Here is a 16,797-nt window from a genome sequence, read left to right on the forward strand (position 1 = left end):
TGTCCATCTGGCCATTCAGAGCTTCAACCACACTAAACCGCTGCAGTTGTGCAGTGAGAGGCCGATGTCTGTTTTTCTCTCAGATGAGGCAGAGTAAATCATATTACACAGCTCCAACTAACAGGTTTGGCATTGCGTGCTACAGTCTTTGTTATTTTGGGACTTTTTTCCTAACCTTCATTTGGAAAGCACTGTGTATGGAGACAAAGGGAGTGGGAGAGAGATGGCGGAGCGTTTGGGAATGACCACGGGTCAGACTTCAATCCAGGTACCCATGGGCACTCGGACACATGCAGGGTTTGCTTTCATTTACCGCATAGAAGCATATCGTGTGCACACATCCACAAAACCTGTCAGAAGACAAAGAAACTAAATGTGGAGAATGGAGGGTCTGCACACGGATACAAATCTAAGAATCTTTATTTTCCCTTTTTTTTAAAATGGCCCTGATTTTAAAAAGAGAAAACAAATCTTTTTTTTTTTTTTTGAAGCGTTCCAGAGTGTTGTGTCCCTCCACTTTCCCCCCCGTATGAACTGACACAGGCTGGAGGTGAAATTACATCTCTATGCTGTTTACATCAGGAGCAGAGATCCCATATTCATTTTCTAGTTACTTAAGAGGCAGGTAACATTAAACAGCTCTTGGCACGACCTCCAGTGTAATTCAATGTTAATTCAGAGTTTCTGAATATTGATAAGGTGTGTCGACATGAAATGCACCCCTTTCGTGCATGGCCAGTTAACAATCATGAGTATCAATTCAATCCCTTTTTTAATTTACGAGATTTACGACCTTTTTTTATTAAAAAAACATTATAAAAATGATCTGGTAATTGTACAAAAACACTAATAAACAACTAGAAAAACACACTTAATTCCTTCTAACCAAATGATCCATAAATTAAGGACCGATAAGAACTCGATCAACACTAAGTCCCTCTAGAATGTGCAAAGAACTGATCAGGATAATCCATATCCACATAAAGCATAGCCATTAGAGCTGGTCTCCATGAGCAGCATGTGGTCAAGCGGATCAGGTCCAGGCAGAGCGTGGTCGTCCTCGGATCTGCACATTCAGAGACAGAAAAAAAGCGATTTATGCACTTTACTTTTAGAACGTTTATTATTTTTAAACGATACTCCTGCAATGTGCTTCACGTTTTTAAGGATGTGCCTTTATTTACGCACACGGCGGTGTTTAATCAGATTTAAGTAGTGGTAAAGCTAAACTCTACAGCTAGACTTTAAACGTGCCCATAATTCTATAGCTGATTTGTATAGGAATCCTACTCAAGTGTTGCTCACATGATGTGTCTTTAAGCCCTGCTTTACTGTTACAGTGAAGCCTTTACACGCTGACAGCAGCAAAACAAATGTTAAAGAACCAAGCACACTTTTTCTCACAGAAGAACAGAAAAAAAGAACTGGCCAGAAAATGTAAATCAGGTTTATAGGCCAAGTATACTTGCGTATACAAGCAATTTGGTCTCTGCATATATCCAATCTGTGAATTAGTGAAACATATGGACAAAATGTCATCTAGTCCAGCACCTTAATGGCCTGTAGAGGTATAGGGTGTTATGATTTGTAAGGGTGTGTGTTCAGAAAATATGGACAAACAAATATGGACAAACTTTAAATAGAAATATTTCATGCATTCCAGGTGTGTTGTGATTTGTAGAGATGTATAGTGTGTTGTGATTTGTAGAGGTGTGTGTGTGTGTGTGTGTGTGTGTGTGAGTGTGTGTGAGTGTGTCTGTGAGTGTGAGTGTGTGTGTGTGAGTGTGAGTGTGTGTCTGTATGTGTGTGTGTGTGTATATGTGTGAGTGTGTGTCCCTCACCCTGTCCTGGTAGCCCTGCTGGGCCATCCTCTGGGTCTCCTGCCGCATCTGCTCTTCATCCAGCCTCAGCGCCACCAGCGCCTCCTCCTCCTCCTGCTCCCGTCGCCGCTCCTCCTCCCAGTGCTCCCTACGCTGCGTCTCCACCTACGGAGGGAGCACACACACACACACGCACGCACGCACGCACGCACGCACGCACGCACACACCACACACACACACACACACACACACACACACACCACACACACACACACACACACACACACACACACACACACACACAATTACACTACTGCACCACATTCCCATGTACTGCATGTACAGTATGCACAACATGAACTTTTGTCAATAAATCTAAAATGAAAATGTACACACAAGGTAGGACACACAACCACCTGTACACATGTCTTATGAAAGTAGACCCCCCCCCCCCCCCATACACACACACACACACACACAGACCCCCCCACCCCCACCCCGCACACACACACACACACAGCCCCACACACACACAAACACATACAAACAAACACATACAAACACACACACACACACACACACACACACACAGCCCCACACACACACAAACACATACAAACAAACACATACAAACACACACACACTCACACACACACACACACACACACACTCACACACACACACACACACCTGTGCGCTGATCTCCTGCATGCGCGCGGTCTTCTGGCCCTCCAGCTCCTGGCGCTCCTGCATGTGGCGGAGGCGCTCCTGCTCCAGCTGCTCCACCAGCTCCTGGCGCCTCTGCAGAGACTCCTCCTGGGCCTGCCGGTTGTCCTGCATCTTCTGCTCCAGCTGCTGCTGACGCTCCGACAGAACCTGCCGAGGAGGAGGAGGAGGAGGAGGAGGAGGAGGAGAAGGAGGAGGAATGAAACACCTTCACGTACAAACATGTCACTGAGTGACCGAGTGTTTTTTTTCCTCGGAGTCACTTAGCCACTGAGAGGGCGTCCGGGGGGCCAAGAGAAGGAGCAAAAGTGTTCTCACCTCCTGCATGAGCCTCTCTCTGGCTCGCTTCTCTCTCGCCCACTCGGCCTCTCTCTTCTCCCACATCCGCTGGGCCTCCTCACTGTTGGAACATATTAGTGGGCCATTTTTCACAATGATTACCTTTCATTCTAGATTTTTCTCTCTGCGGAATTACACAGAATATAAATATTCCGATATGCTTTTTGTGTTTTACAGGAACAAAAAAACCACATAACAACTTCCAACACGTGGACCTCACTCAACAAGCCGGATCTCTGTTCTATGAGAGACCCTTGGTCTACGTAAGCGTCCACTCCTCTGGTGCTCTGACCTGTAGAGGATCTCAAACTCGGCCTCCCTCTGCTTTTCCAGTCGGAGCTGCTCCTCCAACACGCGCTTCATCCAGGTGGCGTCCGCCACGGCCCGCTCCCGCCGCGCGCTCTCCAGCGTCCGCTCCTGCTGCTGGGCCTCCACCAGCACTGCCAGCAGGCGCCGGTCCGACTCCTGCAGCCCACCAGAGATGGCAGGGCAGGTCAAAGGTCAGTCGAAGCCACAACGCACATCGGGAGGCCAAAACCAACCTCAACACTAACCCCACCCATAATCCTAATCAGCCCATTTTCCAGGACTAGTTCCGGGCACAAGACCATGGCCACTAGACATACTCTATGCATAACACCAGTCTAAATATATTGTACTGTACTCTATAAATCTATATGCTTATTCCAGTCCAATCATAAGCCTCTCAACTTGATACTCTACATAACCCTCTAAACCTCATCCTAATTATTGTCCCACAACGTATAGTGTACATTTTTACATATGGCCTCATAGACTTGTCCTACCAATCATCCAGCATGCTGAGTGGATGTAACAGGATTACAACAGTTTTATAACAGGACTATCAGAAAAGTCCATCAACACTCAATTCATACATTCCCAACAGAGCCCTGAGCCCTGAGTGGATGCAGCACGAGGAGCAGTGCAGGTGCAGTGAATTGCCGCAGGTAAACGCAGGCCACTCACCAGCTCCTCCTGTACCTGCTGGGCTCTCCTCTTCAGCTGGGTGCGATACTGCCTCGTCAGGACCCGCCTACAGCACACACAAACAGGAAGACAGACAGGCCATTTTCACCTCCATGCACACTGTATCCAACGCCACTTGCAGTGCAGATAAAGATGGTGCATAATGACTTAATACATGCTTAAATGAATGACGTCATACATGCTATGCTTCAACTACTCTTTGAATTATAAAGAAATGACTCTTACGGGAGTTACTTGCTCTACACACAAACTAAACCCCTCTGAGATTATCAGAACGCCTGAAGGACCTGAAGGGCCTCCACACGTCTCCTACCCCAGATTGGCTTTCTTCCTGTCCTCCTCAGCCCTCTTCCGCTCCTCCTCCAGCCTCTCCACCTCCCAGTGCTGCGCCAGCAGGGCCTCCTGCTCCTCCTTCAGACGCTTGGCCTACAGGGAGATGCACAGTGGAGTACGATGAGGTACTTCTTCATCATCATGAGGTACTCCTCGTCATAGACCACATTCATTTCATAGATTTAAATGCTTGCCAAATTGCAAAAAGAGAACTGCTATTTGACAGTCATCCTGTACAACACTAAATCTCACTATATATTTTATGTTTATAAATGCTTACAGTTTTTTTCTGATTGCTTAAGCACATTTTTTGTAACTATGGCTCTTTTTGCAAAACTCTACACACAAATGGCAAAACCTCTCACCCAATCAGCAAAACATTGTAGTTCTCTTGCAAAAGCTAACACACCTTGCTTAACTCTTCACACCTTCGTAAAAATGGTGTTTTCGTATCTAACAGTAAACACAAGCCATCACAATAGTAAGCACACAATGTGCCAACAACACACTGATGGTATGAATATAAAACACATCTGGCTTTTGCTTTCTCTGTGCACAAGGTAGACTATGTCAGTTTGAGGTCATACTTTTGTCATAGTTCTGTAAACATACAGGGATCCAAACTTCAAGTATTAGTGTTTATTTACACACATCAAAACAAACACAAGTGTGTTTTCCAAGTCAAAACACAAAATAGCATTTCACTGAGACAAAACAAATCAGTCTACATCGGGTCGTCTCTCTCAAAATTCTGTCTACATCACATGCAATGTCCTAGTCCAAGGCACCGGGAAAAATATATTCTGGAATGACGTATCCAGGCCTAACATGACAATATCCCCACATGTAGACTGTTTTTTTGTCTGTAAAAGGGCTATTTCTTTCTCTTCTCACTCTTCCTGCTCACTCCATTGTACCCATTGTACATTACCTGTGGCTTATTTATAGTGCTTAGGCTGATTGCAAAGTGAACTAATTATCTAAAACAGTTTTCACATGAGAAAGTGTGCCAGAGAGTTGGCAAAATAGTGTAAATAATAGCCATTGTGCCTACAGTTGTGCAAAGTGTGTGTTACAAAATTGCAAACTGAGTGCAAAGCAGAGTTTGTGCTTTTAGTTTTGCGAACTCAGTGAGTGGTTTTGCCATTTGTGTGTAGAGTTTTGCAAAAAAAGCCATAGTTACAAAAAATGTGTTTAAGCATTCAGAAAAAACTGTAATATTGTACTAATTATTCATTAATTCATTAATTTGCATTCATTCATATTATATACCCATTCTATAACTTAATCTATATACATATATAAACAACCAAATATATTATATTTATGAGAAAAGCATAGACATGGCTGTGCATACAACACAGTGTACTCAGACGCATAATACTCTCACTTCAAGACTCACAATTATGTTACTTAATTATAATGTGGAGGAAATCTCTGACCATATGGTCCCGTATCTTCACCCTCAGACTGTCCAACATATGGCTCTGCCAGTGTGAACACAATGCTGAGGGGATGCTTTCTGCCCACGTGGCCGAGAGGTGTGAAGACCTGAAGCGGTAACCGGGCCTCTCCTCTCCCCTCCTTTTCTCCTCTCATCTCTGCCCACCTCCTTTTCTCCTCTCATCTCTGCCCACCTCCTTTTCTCATCTCTGCCCACCTCCTTTTCTCCTCTCCCCTCAGCCCACCTCCTTTTCTCCTCTCATCTCTGCCCACCTCCTTTTCTCCTCTCAGCCCACCTCCTTTTCTCCTCTCAGCCCACCTCCTTTTCTCCTCTCTGCCCACCTCCTTTTCTCCTCTCAGCCCACCTCCTTTTCTCCTCTCAGCCCACCTCCTTTTCTCATCTCTGCCCACCTCCTTTTCTCCCCTCAGCCCACCTCCTTTTCTCCTCTCATCTCTGCCCACCTCCTTTTCTCCTCTCAGCCCACCTCCTTTTCTCCTCTCAGCCCACCTCCTTTTCTCCTCTCTGCCCACCTCCTTTTCTCCTCTCCTCTCAGCCCACCTCCTTTTCTCCTCTCAGCCCACCTCCTTTTCTCCTCTCATCTCTGCCCACCTCCTTTTCTCCTCTCCTCTCAGCCCACCTCCTTTTCTCCTCTCATCTCTGCCCACCTCCTTTTCTCATCTCTGCCCACCTCCTTTTCTCCTCTCAGCCCACCTCCTTTTCTCCTCTCATCTCAGCCCACCTCCTTTTCTCCTCTCATCTCTGCCCACCTCCTTTTCTCATCTCTGCCCACCTCCTTTTCTCCTCTCATCTCTGCCCACCTCCTTTTCTCCTCTCAGCCCACCTCCTTTTCTCCTCTCATCTCTGCCCACCTCCTTTTCTCATCTCTGCCCACCTCCTTTTCTCCTCTCATCTCTGCCCACCTCCTTTTCTCCTCTCCTCTCAGCCCACCTCCTTTTCTCATCTCTGCCCACCTCCTTTTCTCCTCTCAGCCCACCTCCTTTTCTCATCTCTGCCCACCTCCTTTTCTCCTCTCAGCCCACCTCCTTTTCTCCTCTCAGCCCACCTCCTTTTCTCCTCTCAGCCCACCTCCTTTTCTCCTCATCTCTGCCCACCTCCTTTTCTCCTCATCTCTGCCCACCTCCTTTTCTCCTCTCCTCTCAGCCCACCTCCTTTTCTCCTCTCAGCCCACCTCCTTTTCTCCTCTCAGCCCACCTCCTTTTCTCATCTCTGCCCACCTCCTTTTCTCATCTCTGCTCACCTCCTCCTCTCGCAGCTTCAGCTCCTCCATCTGCTGGCGGAGATCCTCGGCTCTCCTCTTCCCCTCCTCTTTCCGCTTCTCCTCCGCCTCTTTCATCCTCTCCAGGGCCTCCCTGCGGGCGCGCCCGTACTCGTTCTCCAAGCTCCTCTGCTCCTCCACGGCCTTCTCCTCCTCCTAAGCGTCAGAGACAGAACGAAACAGAAAACTCAACGTTTTGATCTCGCACTCCTTCCTCTGGATTAAGCACAAGGGTCTGGCTCTGTGAAACAAAACAACTCATGTCACTCAAGAGCATTAACGAGTTGGCTCAAAACATGGTTTAACTTCAATTCGAGTGCCTTGAGTAATCAACCTCTTGACTCTCAGTCAACGTGGGCTCACATGGACGAAACTCTACATCCTCAGTGGCTATGTAATACTGGCCGTTAGGGTTACCTGCTTCTTCTCCTCCTGCTGGACCTGCCACTGGCCCACAACGTGATCTTTATGCAACGCCGACTCAACCTGTAAACACACGCAGACCAAAGGGATGGAGACAGGTGCAATTGAGATGGCACAGTGATGCAAAAGCTATTGGGAGAGAAAACAGCCACTGAGTTGGGAACCAAACCCAGGGCTCAAGTGAGCAAGTGCGCACGGAACAAAAACATCACACCTATTAACTTCCAGATCAAGTCCTCACGCTGGGCTCCATTAACTCCCTGATCAGGCCTGTCTATCTGACACCTCTCCTCCTCAGATGTCACTAAATGTGCCTTAAATGTTCAGAGGATTGGCTGCCTTAAACATCAAAGAACGGAAACTGTTTAGTCTAGATTACATGGTGTCTAGCAAATACGGATTTGATTTCTGTTGTCAATCAAATAGGTTCATCTGTAAATTGTAATAAGAAAGCTTGATGTGTTAATGGACTGCATTGCAAACTCTGATGAGGCCTTATAGGCAGACACGTCTTTGTCTATTAAACCTCTCATGTGGAGCCTTTTGGTCTTTTGAGAACATTTGGTGTGCATTACATATGACTTTCATAATAGGCTGCATTAAAGACATAGTTAGTAACACACACTTTTAGGATTTCTTACTGAGTAAAACATGCTCTATCTGTTGGCCAGAGGCCATCAGCACTAACCTTTCGCAGCTCAGGGTTGTTTGTCTTCCAGTGTTCCCTCAGCAACTCCTGAGCAACCTGTGGAATCCAGAGTGAAAGAACTGTCAGACATCCTAGGGTAACTTCACAGCATGACTACTTGCCCAGAGAAGACAACTCGCGGCAAACCTTGTTGTTTGCATCATCATAACCATAAAAGCTAGAACTCTACAGGACCGGTCAGCTCAGCACCTTTCTCCTGCGCTCCTCTCTGGCAGACCGGAGGCTCTCCGTCTTCTCCACCAGCTGCCTGGTCAGGGCGCTCCTGTCCGGGATCACCTGTCGGAGCTCGGCCTCCAGCATGTCCCTCTCCTCCTGCAGCATGGCTCTCAGGCGTCCCCTCCGCTCCTCCAGACTGCGCCTCTTCTCCTCTTGCACACGCTCACGTTGGAATGCACTCATGCTGTAGATAGATCAAGTCAGATGTATGAGATACAACTACAAAAATCCAAAACGTTTTTTTAAGGTTTTTTTTTATATGTTAAATACTATTATTGAATGCAGTAATTATAAACATAAAACGGCACGATAAGATCTGTCATCTGAACTGCAATGAAATTAGTATAATTATTACTGGGTTTCTGTATGGGGAATTTACAGCAACGGTGACAGAAAAATGCATCCATATTAGGTAATAAAGATTTATGAATGGCTAGTGATGGGGGATGAAACTTCACCTCTGTTCGTATGATTGACGGGAGCTCCAATGTGCCTGCTTGCTGGTACGAACATGCTGGTCTTTCATGTACTTGGAGTGGTTCTCCCATTGCTGCCGCCAGCGGGCCTCTTGTTCCCGTTGCCGTGCCATCTGCCTCTCCAAAGTCCTTGCGCGACTCGGCCAATGAGCAGTAAGTGTTGGCAAAGCCATGATCCTAGTTACAGATGTAAGCCAAGTCAGCACTATCCTACTGATTTAACTCTATGCCGTGCCAGCAGTACTTATGCCTACCTACAACAACATTGCTATTAGCGTTTGACGTGTGACAACAGTAATATTAAACACAACTATTCAGCTGAACGTTAAGTTGCTATGAATCCTTGCAAGCTAATGTTTGCTAGCAAGCAACAACAAACCATCATCGTCGCTCGGAATTTTCCACAAAGGTTTCAAAATCCTCACCTCTTCACAAACAAGGCAGTTAATATTAACCTCTAATTCGAGGTATATAGCTTCTACTGCATAAAAAGCGTTCTGTTATTAAGCTGAATAGACAGTTGGCTTCTGGCAGAGACAGCAAGCTTTCAAAAACTGGCTTCCTGTTTCTCTTGGTTACAGAGCCTACGGCATATCGTAAGACTCAAAAAGCGTTTGGGGAAAAAAAGTCAAACGTCATGCATTTGCAAAACCACTTATGCCACCCAAAATATCTTTAGCTGACTGTAATTTGGTTATAATCATTGTAATAACACATTCCCTAAAATGTATAAAAATGCATTCTGATCTGCAATCTAGTGGCTTGTGGGTGGAATAAAAAAATTAGGCCTAGGCTACACAACAAAATAAGTTTCAGAGGTTGTGGATTGCTTGTATTTTTAGTGTGTATGGAAAGAGAAGGCCACTTTGTTCTCCCTGGCTTAGAAAGTTGGTCATCAGATAAATTATGCATCCATTTAAAAAGGTCAGTGTTGACAAGATAATGGTGTCAATTTCACTTCTAGAGGTAGCTTATCAAACTTCGGTAGTGTTTTAATCTAAGGGTTAAATGCTAGGTAATTAGGCGTAGGTTATTGACCTAAAGGACATGCCTCTCAGTCTCTGCAACATGTATTTGAATAAAAAGGCTACTTATTATAAATGAATAAACACACTACCAAACAAACTAACGAATTAATTTATTGTTTATGATTACGGTAGGCCCTACAAATACCTTTGTCCCGCCTCCTTGAATATGATTGGTTCTCCCTCACCCACCTGTGGAAACTGGCATGCCGTCTGCCGGTGGCGTTGTAGTCAGCTGTTAGTTGCTTAGATTCTTGAGAGTTCTCTGAAACCCGCAGTTCCGGGTTTTCGCTCCATCACTGTTTTCTGGGCAGCGTTGTTTTGAAGGCTAGCTGAGCTGTCACAGGGCTCTGTCAATAATGGCTTTACTGTTAGAGCACCAATTCAGACAGCTTCCAGCTGACAAGCAAGTGGAAACTCGACCGTTTTTGGAATCAGTGTCATATCTTCCGCCATTCTTTGGTAAGTCCCCAACTAGTTTACGTAGTAGCTGTGATTTGTTTGGCTATAGTCATGAGGCAGACGACCCCCCATCCCGGGGGAGTAGCCTAGAACAATAGGCTAGCCTAAAGATCATAACGTAGAAACAAGTTATTTGAGACATTTGACATTGCTATTAGTTTAAGTTGAGACAGTGTCTTGCAACGTCAGTGTAGTTAGCCTAAACTTGGTCTTACAAACGAGTGAGTGAGGACCCACTATCACAGCAGCCCTATTTGATATGCGACATGTGCAGTCCAGATCGATCGAATTTGACTGTTTATAAATGAATAGCAGATTTTTTTTCAGAAACATGACACCAAATGTGATGAATGAATGTGATGAAAACAGTGGTTCACATGAATAAGGAGCAGAGCCGCACTAAACTTTATGCTATTTTTTTGTGTGCTATTTTCCTTTAAAGTCAGGGGTCGACAGAGGTTGTTTTCATTCGATTAAAACTTCTTCAAGCCTTGTGTTACCCAACAGAAGTTGAGAGACCATTCCTCAAAACAGTGTAGTCTAAATTATAGGCTATGCTTAAAGGGGTCAATTTTATAATGGATCGAATTTCTCCCTCCCAAACAGGCAACAAACCTTTTGCATAATTTAATCACCTGGCCCCGATTTTTTGAGAAAATTGATTAGTGTGGTGTTAAGTTGCATTTGCCTATTCACAGACAATGAGGGGTGGTTAGACTCCTTTGTTGAAGCCTTCATTAGTATTAATTTATTGGACTTATATACATTCATTTGGCCACTTGAAAAGGTCAAGATGGCAAGGGTGTGTTGTTTCAATTAGCAACTTACTTGATAGGTTTAATCTCTTCGCGTGAAGTCAACACAGGATGCATCTAACAACTGAGTAGGCCTAGGCAAAAGCTAGGGAGAAAACAGAGGTTTAGCCTTTTGTTTTGCTATCAGCTCCACTTGGAGTTAATGTAAAATACACAATCCTTTACAATATCCATGTCTTTTAGATTCACAAATAAAAGGTTGTGATGTTTGTTTAGCACAAAGTCCTACACTCTCTTTTTGTCTCGCACTTTCACACACACACACACGCACACAGCCACACACACACACACACACACACACACACACACACACACGGACACATTCGCATTCATTCATTCATGAATCCCTAGGCAGAACACAAACAATAACAAGAGAACAGACAGGAAACCCAGCTTTATGTCATTTCTAAAGACACAAGCTGTCATTTTTCTTTTGATTCATGGATGTGTTTGTGTGTTTGAAATGGTGCATTCAGGCCAAAACGAAGAAACATAAACAGCTAGAGAGGAAAGAGTTGTTGCCGTTAATGTTGGCTGCTGTTGAGTTCTTTGTTACTAGAGACGTAACCCATAGCCTGTGATAACAATGCTTTGCTTGCTGAGAGGGGTGGCCCCCTGATGCTTGTGTTGCCTTATAGAGCACCCACCTCCAGCATCGACTCCACCTGTGGGGCCGAACTGTCTGTCTGCTCCTAGTTAATTCCCCTGAGGCCTACCTAGCTGGTGGCTTTTCCCATTTAAAGCAATTATAGAGAGTGCAGCTCTGTCAGTCTTCAGTTTGATTCAGTTGTGGTCGGGGAAATCAACTTAACGAGTCTATTCTAAAATTGCATTTGCGATGAGGTGCACAGTATTTATCCACAAAAAAATTAATTTAGACCTCCTCAGAATTCAGTGGTAGCAGACATGCAGGTGTCATTGTTTTAGTTTTGTTTATACTGTTTTGAAACAAAATTATGCTCTACAAAATAGAATAGAATATACATTTTTGTAGAGACAAATAGCGTATGATAGATAGATACTTTATTGATCCCCAAGGGGAAATTCAAGGGTCTCAGTAGCATACAGACATCACACACAACATGCACTTACAGCAGAAATGGTAAACATAAGTGTAAACATATAGCTAAACTCCACTGTACAATAAAGACAGTAGAAGATAATAAAGATAAGAAAACTAACAAAACTAAATACTAAATATACTATATAAATTAAATAAAAAAAAGTCCAATGTGCTTGAGGGTGATCAAGCATAAGACGCTTGTAGTGACAGGGCCGGGACTGGTAAGGTGCTAAAGGGAGTGAGTGTCATGGTGAAGGTGCAAAAAGTAGTCCAACCATAGTCCTTTAGTTATGTGTGCATGGCAAGGTGCTCAAGAAGAGTGTCATGGTGAAGGTGCAAAAAGTAGTCCAACATTAGTCCAACAGTGCAAGAATAAGGTCTAGAGACCAGCCTAAATAATATGGACAAATAGGAGAGTAAAGTATAATGTAGACAAGGTAATATAAAAAACTATGTCAGTGCAAGAACAGGTTGAGGTAATAGGGTTATAGCCATTCATTCATTCAGTATTGTAGCAGAAGCCTGACCGCAGCCATTGATCATGTGTGCTAATACAGCATGAAAAACAGTGTAGCAGTAGAACAGTAGTGAAAAAATTATTAGGCTATGGACATTATAACAGTAGTAAAACAGTAGTAAAGCAGTAGTGGGGAGTCCGTACTCAAACATGGAGAGGGTGGAGAGGCAGACAGACTAAGCAGAGAAGTCTATCTCTCCTCTTCCTTTTAGTGAGGCATTGAACAGTTCAATGGCCCTGGGGACAAATGACTTCTTCAGCCTTTCAGTTGTGCATGGCAGTGAGTGAAGTCTCCAGCTGATCAAGCTCTTTTGCTTTTTAATAGTGCTGAAATCCAATCCAATACAATAGAATTACGATCTTAGTTGTCTAGTGAGGATGGAAACAGATTGCTATCAACTCCTCTGGTATCCTTTGTGATAATAGCGTTTCCTTTGATACGCTAAACTGTTTGGTGTAATGTCAAGATCTGCTTAAAATTTCATGAGAGGTATTGTCGTTTTCAGAAATCGCCCATGCCTTCTAAGCATACTAAATTATTTAAAGTTCCTCTTTTTAAAAGCTAGAAATCTCATAGGTCATTTGACGGTTCTCCAGAACTGACCGGTGAAGTTAATTAGCCAGCTATGATTTAGGAAAAATAATAATATAATAAAAATAATAATAATTTAAAACTGGTTTTAACAAATTAGTATAGTGTGTGTAATATATAATGTACAACACTGGGTTCATATTAAAATAAAACACTTCTATATTTTATCTCTCTAGAGAATTAATATCAGCAGTATTATACAATACTCCAACAATTACTAATGTTTCTCATTTTCATCTACTAGACCTCCTTGGCTCCACAGTGTTTGCGCCAATCAAGGCTGATATTGCTGGCAACATCACAGTAAGTACAATACCCCCACCTATTGGCCAACTGTATAGACCAGTCTCATCATACATCATGTTAACAAAAGTGTTAGTTATTGTTCTTATATTACTCTTTCAGAAAATTAAAGCTGTGTACGACAGCAACCCAAGCAGATACAAAACACTACAGCACATTCTAGATGCAGAGAAGGAGATGCATGGATCTGAGTGGCCCAAAGTAGGAGCCACTCTAGCCCTCATGTGGCTCAAAAGGTATCTTTTCACTTCACAACAAACATAGACTCCAAGGGCAAAAATGTCAGTGTGTTGTGTGTGAAGTTGTTTGCTTGAATAGTCTATCATAGTGAGTGACATCTCAAATTGATTTCTTTCACTTCACCCACCAGGGGTCTCCGGTTCATCCAAGTTCTCCTGCAGAGTTTGGTAGATGGGGAGAAAGATGAGAACAACCCTAACCTCATCCGCGTCAATGCCACCAAAGCCTATGAGATTGCCTTGAAGAAGTACCATGGTTGGTTGGTTCAAAAGCTCTTCAAGGTAATACAGAAGTCTGATTCAGTTATGATTCAGTAATGATTTAATTTCATTAAAATGATGAAAGCATAGCTAAGAGTAGAAGTCAAAGTTAAAGTTAATATTTACAGCTCTGTTAAGTTTTATGGTTTATGGTTCTTGTATATAGGCAGCGCTGTATGCTGCTCCCTACAAGTCAGACTTCTTGAGGGCTCTTTCAAAAGGCCGGGAAGTCAAAGAGGACGACTGCTTGGAGAAGGTGCGCCAGTTCCTGGCCAACTTCACTACCACAGTGGACGCCATTTATGAGATGTACTCGAAGATGAATGCTGAGCTGGATTACACGGTGTGACTGCTGCTTTCTCCACCAGTCCCCCCCCATCTCTCTCTTTCTCTTTCTCTGATGCACAACACCATCTGGCCTTACATATCAAATCATGCTTTCAGTTTGCTCTGAAGACTGATATCTCTCAGTATAGCTGTTTTTATTCATTATTTTTAGTATTAATGATATTGGTGAGTGTGTTTGTGTGTTTATGTGTCTGTGTGTGACGGTGTGTATGCGGTACGCAAAATATCCGTGTGTCTCGCAGAACTTATAGTGCCTTAAGAAAGTTTTTCTTTCTTTATATTTCACACTAAACACCAACGCCGCACACAGGTTTTAGCTCTTTTAATGGTGATGAGAATGGGATAAATACACACTATGAGATTATCTGAGCAACACTTCAAAACCACATTTTATAATAATAGGCTTATCGTGCTTGAAATAATTATGGCTATCATAAAGAGAGTCCTAATACAGTTGGCTTTTCCATATCACAATATAATAGAGCTGGCTTTTCTCCCATTACATGTTATAATGGCTGAGTTTAGCAACTATTTCAGGGAATGACAAATGTTCTATCACAACTCCACATCACACCAAAAATAACCTGCATTTCTAAAATCTTTTAAATGTTTGAGAAGTTTATTCACTTTATTTATTGTATCTAATATATTTTCGTTATTAAGTAAATTAATTTATGCTTTTCCAAGTATCCAAAGAAACCATCCAAAGGACATAGTTTAATATTGCACTGCACTAAATGCAAATAACTACACTCGACTTTATCAGCAAATATTTATTTCCATTTATTCTAATAAAAAGTGGATTGCTATACATTTCATGATAAATTATATTATAATGATGGTGATAAACATCATTAAATATACTATTTATACTATACTATTACTATATTAATACTACTTAAAGCTTCATTTATGGTGTAGTCCATATACAACCAAAATGAAAGAAATATTTTAGATCACAGCTTTAACTGAAGAACACTTCATATGACTTAACATCCAACTGCAAGAAATCAAAGATAGACATTTAAGAGTAATAGTGTTATTAGTATTGGTATTTTGTATTCTGAGTTTGATTTTGCTGTTTGTTTCTCAGATTCTATCTCATACAGTAACATATTCTGAAGTTAGGTCATTTGAAATTCATTAATTGTTCAATGCAAAACTGAGCTAGTCAACACTAAAGGGCTGTTACACAAGGGATGTGATTTTTTTTCTATGGGGAAGCATGGTGAGCAAAATGCTTTACTAATATAATAACCTGGATATAACAGAACACAGACCAAGTTTGTTTCTCAAGACATTCAGTGCTCTAACTATTTGATTTCATTAACTGGAATACATATAATCAGAAACATCATTTCGGGAAACAAATTGTTCGGGATTTCACAATTTCGGGAAAACACAGCCATTTCCATCTGAAATAATGCAGCAGCAGATGTGTATCTCAACTGAAGTTGCTGAGGATGAATTTATATCAAGTAAAAACTACCTGTGCCTTAGTCAAGAAAAAAGTGATTTGTTTGTACAAGTAATAAGTGTACATACTGCGATTAGAGGCCATTTTTCAGATTTTGGCTTTGGTATTTACATTCTCTTTGTTTAATTAGGTTCTCTTCAGTGGCCTTATCTTCACAGACAAAACCCCAGAACGTGTTGTGTGGCCTAAGTTAGTATTAGCAAGTGAAAACAAACATTAGATATTTATTATTAAGATATCACTTATTTCCTGACAGAATGTTACTTCCCCCAGTCCTGAACTAATTCACAGAAGTACGTGATGGAAATAAATTATTTTGGGCAGATTTCTGAGAATTTAACAAATCCTAATATAATGCATACAGTAGAATCATTATGTTTTCAGATCTGCTTCATCACACAATGACTGCACAGTGATATTTAGATAATATCCTCATGGCACTTCAGTATGCGGTGTGTATGCTGGCAGTTATGTCTCTATGTAATGTAAATGATGTTTCTAGGTATAGGTCAAGTATACTGACTTATACAAGGAATTTGGTCTCTGCATTTATCCCATCAGTGAATTAGTGAAACACACAGAACACACACAGTAAGGTGAAGCACACACTAACCTGGAGCAGTGAGCTGCCTTGCTACAGTGGCGCTCGGGGAGCAGTGAGGGGTTAGGTGCCTTGCTCAAGGGCACTTCAGCCGTTCCTACTGGTCGGGGATCGAACCGGAAACCCTTCGGTTACAAGCCCGAAGCCCTAACCAGTAGGCCACGGCTGCCTCTATGCCATATCATTGTGTATGCGTGCGTGCGTGTGTTCAAGTTCAAGTAGTTTATTGTCATGTACTCATAAAAGGAATTCTAAGTAATTAAATTATTTTGCTCAAGATCCAGCTCAACTTTAAAGAATAAATTAAAAGTAGTAATTACATG

At 42.7% G+C, this 16,797-nt stretch overlaps 2 protein-coding genes across 3 annotated transcripts; one reads left to right on the plus strand and one right to left on the minus strand.

The window, feature by feature from the left end:
* Positions 1 to 452: 452 nt before the first annotated feature.
* On the minus strand, positions 453 to 9,330 carry tchp (trichoplein, keratin filament binding). 2 transcript variants are annotated; one of them, XM_076269689.1, is made up of 13 exons: positions 9,197 to 9,330; positions 8,754 to 8,948; positions 8,269 to 8,479; positions 8,059 to 8,115; positions 7,365 to 7,433; positions 6,930 to 7,103; positions 4,208 to 4,320; positions 3,874 to 3,940; positions 3,179 to 3,351; positions 2,866 to 2,947; positions 2,512 to 2,697; positions 1,842 to 1,985; positions 454 to 1,066 (listed from the first exon to the last, which is right to left on the minus strand). In XM_076269689.1, the coding sequence occupies exons 2-13, from the start codon at positions 8,942 to 8,944 to the stop codon at positions 1,034 to 1,036; spliced, it is 1,500 nt and encodes a 499-aa protein (XP_076125804.1). In that variant the 5' UTR covers positions 8,945 to 8,948; positions 9,197 to 9,330; the 3' UTR covers positions 454 to 1,033. The 2 variants fall into 2 exon arrangements, with proteins under 2 accessions (XP_076125805.1, XP_076125804.1); XM_076269690.1 differs by having other exon boundaries at positions 453 to 1,066; positions 8,754 to 9,330.
* A 752-nt stretch (positions 9,331 to 10,082) lies between these two features.
* Positions 10,083 to 16,797, plus strand: gltpa (glycolipid transfer protein a). Its single transcript, XM_076270586.1, has 5 exons — positions 10,083 to 10,258; positions 13,490 to 13,548; positions 13,651 to 13,784; positions 13,919 to 14,069; positions 14,215 to 16,797. Exons 1-5 carry the CDS (start codon positions 10,156 to 10,158, stop codon positions 14,395 to 14,397), a joined length of 630 nt encoding a protein of 209 aa, XP_076126701.1. The 5' UTR covers positions 10,083 to 10,155; the 3' UTR covers positions 14,398 to 16,797.

Source organism: Alosa pseudoharengus, unplaced genomic scaffold (assembly GCF_046254945.1).
Source record: "Alosa pseudoharengus isolate Yale_2024_CS ecotype anadromous, Long Island Sound unplaced genomic scaffold, YU_APseudo_1.1 YU_APseudo_1.1_scf_6, whole genome shotgun sequence".
In the NCBI taxonomy this organism is placed as follows: domain Eukaryota; kingdom Metazoa; phylum Chordata; class Actinopteri; order Clupeiformes; family Clupeidae; genus Alosa; species Alosa pseudoharengus.

Excerpts from the sequence above, each read along its gene's own strand:
- tchp (XM_076269690.1), bottom strand. The coding sequence starts at position 8,944 with ATGGCTTTGCCAACACTTACTGCTCATTGGCCGAGTCGCGCAAGGACT. Across the intron at positions 7,104-7,364 it reads AGCAGGAGGAGAAGAAGCAG|GAGGAGGAGAAGGCCGTGGA; the intron begins GTAACCCTAACG and ends TCTGACGCTTAG. Across the intron at positions 1,067-1,841 it reads AGCAGGGCTACCAGGACAGG|ATCCGAGGACGACCACGCTC; the intron begins GTGAGGGACACA and ends CTGAATGTGCAG.
- gltpa (XM_076270586.1), top strand. The coding sequence starts at position 10,156 with ATGGCTTTACTGTTAGAGCACCAATTCAGACAGCTTCCAGCTGACAAG. Across the intron at positions 13,549-13,650 it reads ATATTGCTGGCAACATCACA|AAAATTAAAGCTGTGTACGA; the intron begins GTAAGTACAATA and ends TTACTCTTTCAG. Across the intron at positions 14,070-14,214 it reads TGGTTCAAAAGCTCTTCAAG|GCAGCGCTGTATGCTGCTCC; the intron begins GTAATACAGAAG and ends TCTTGTATATAG.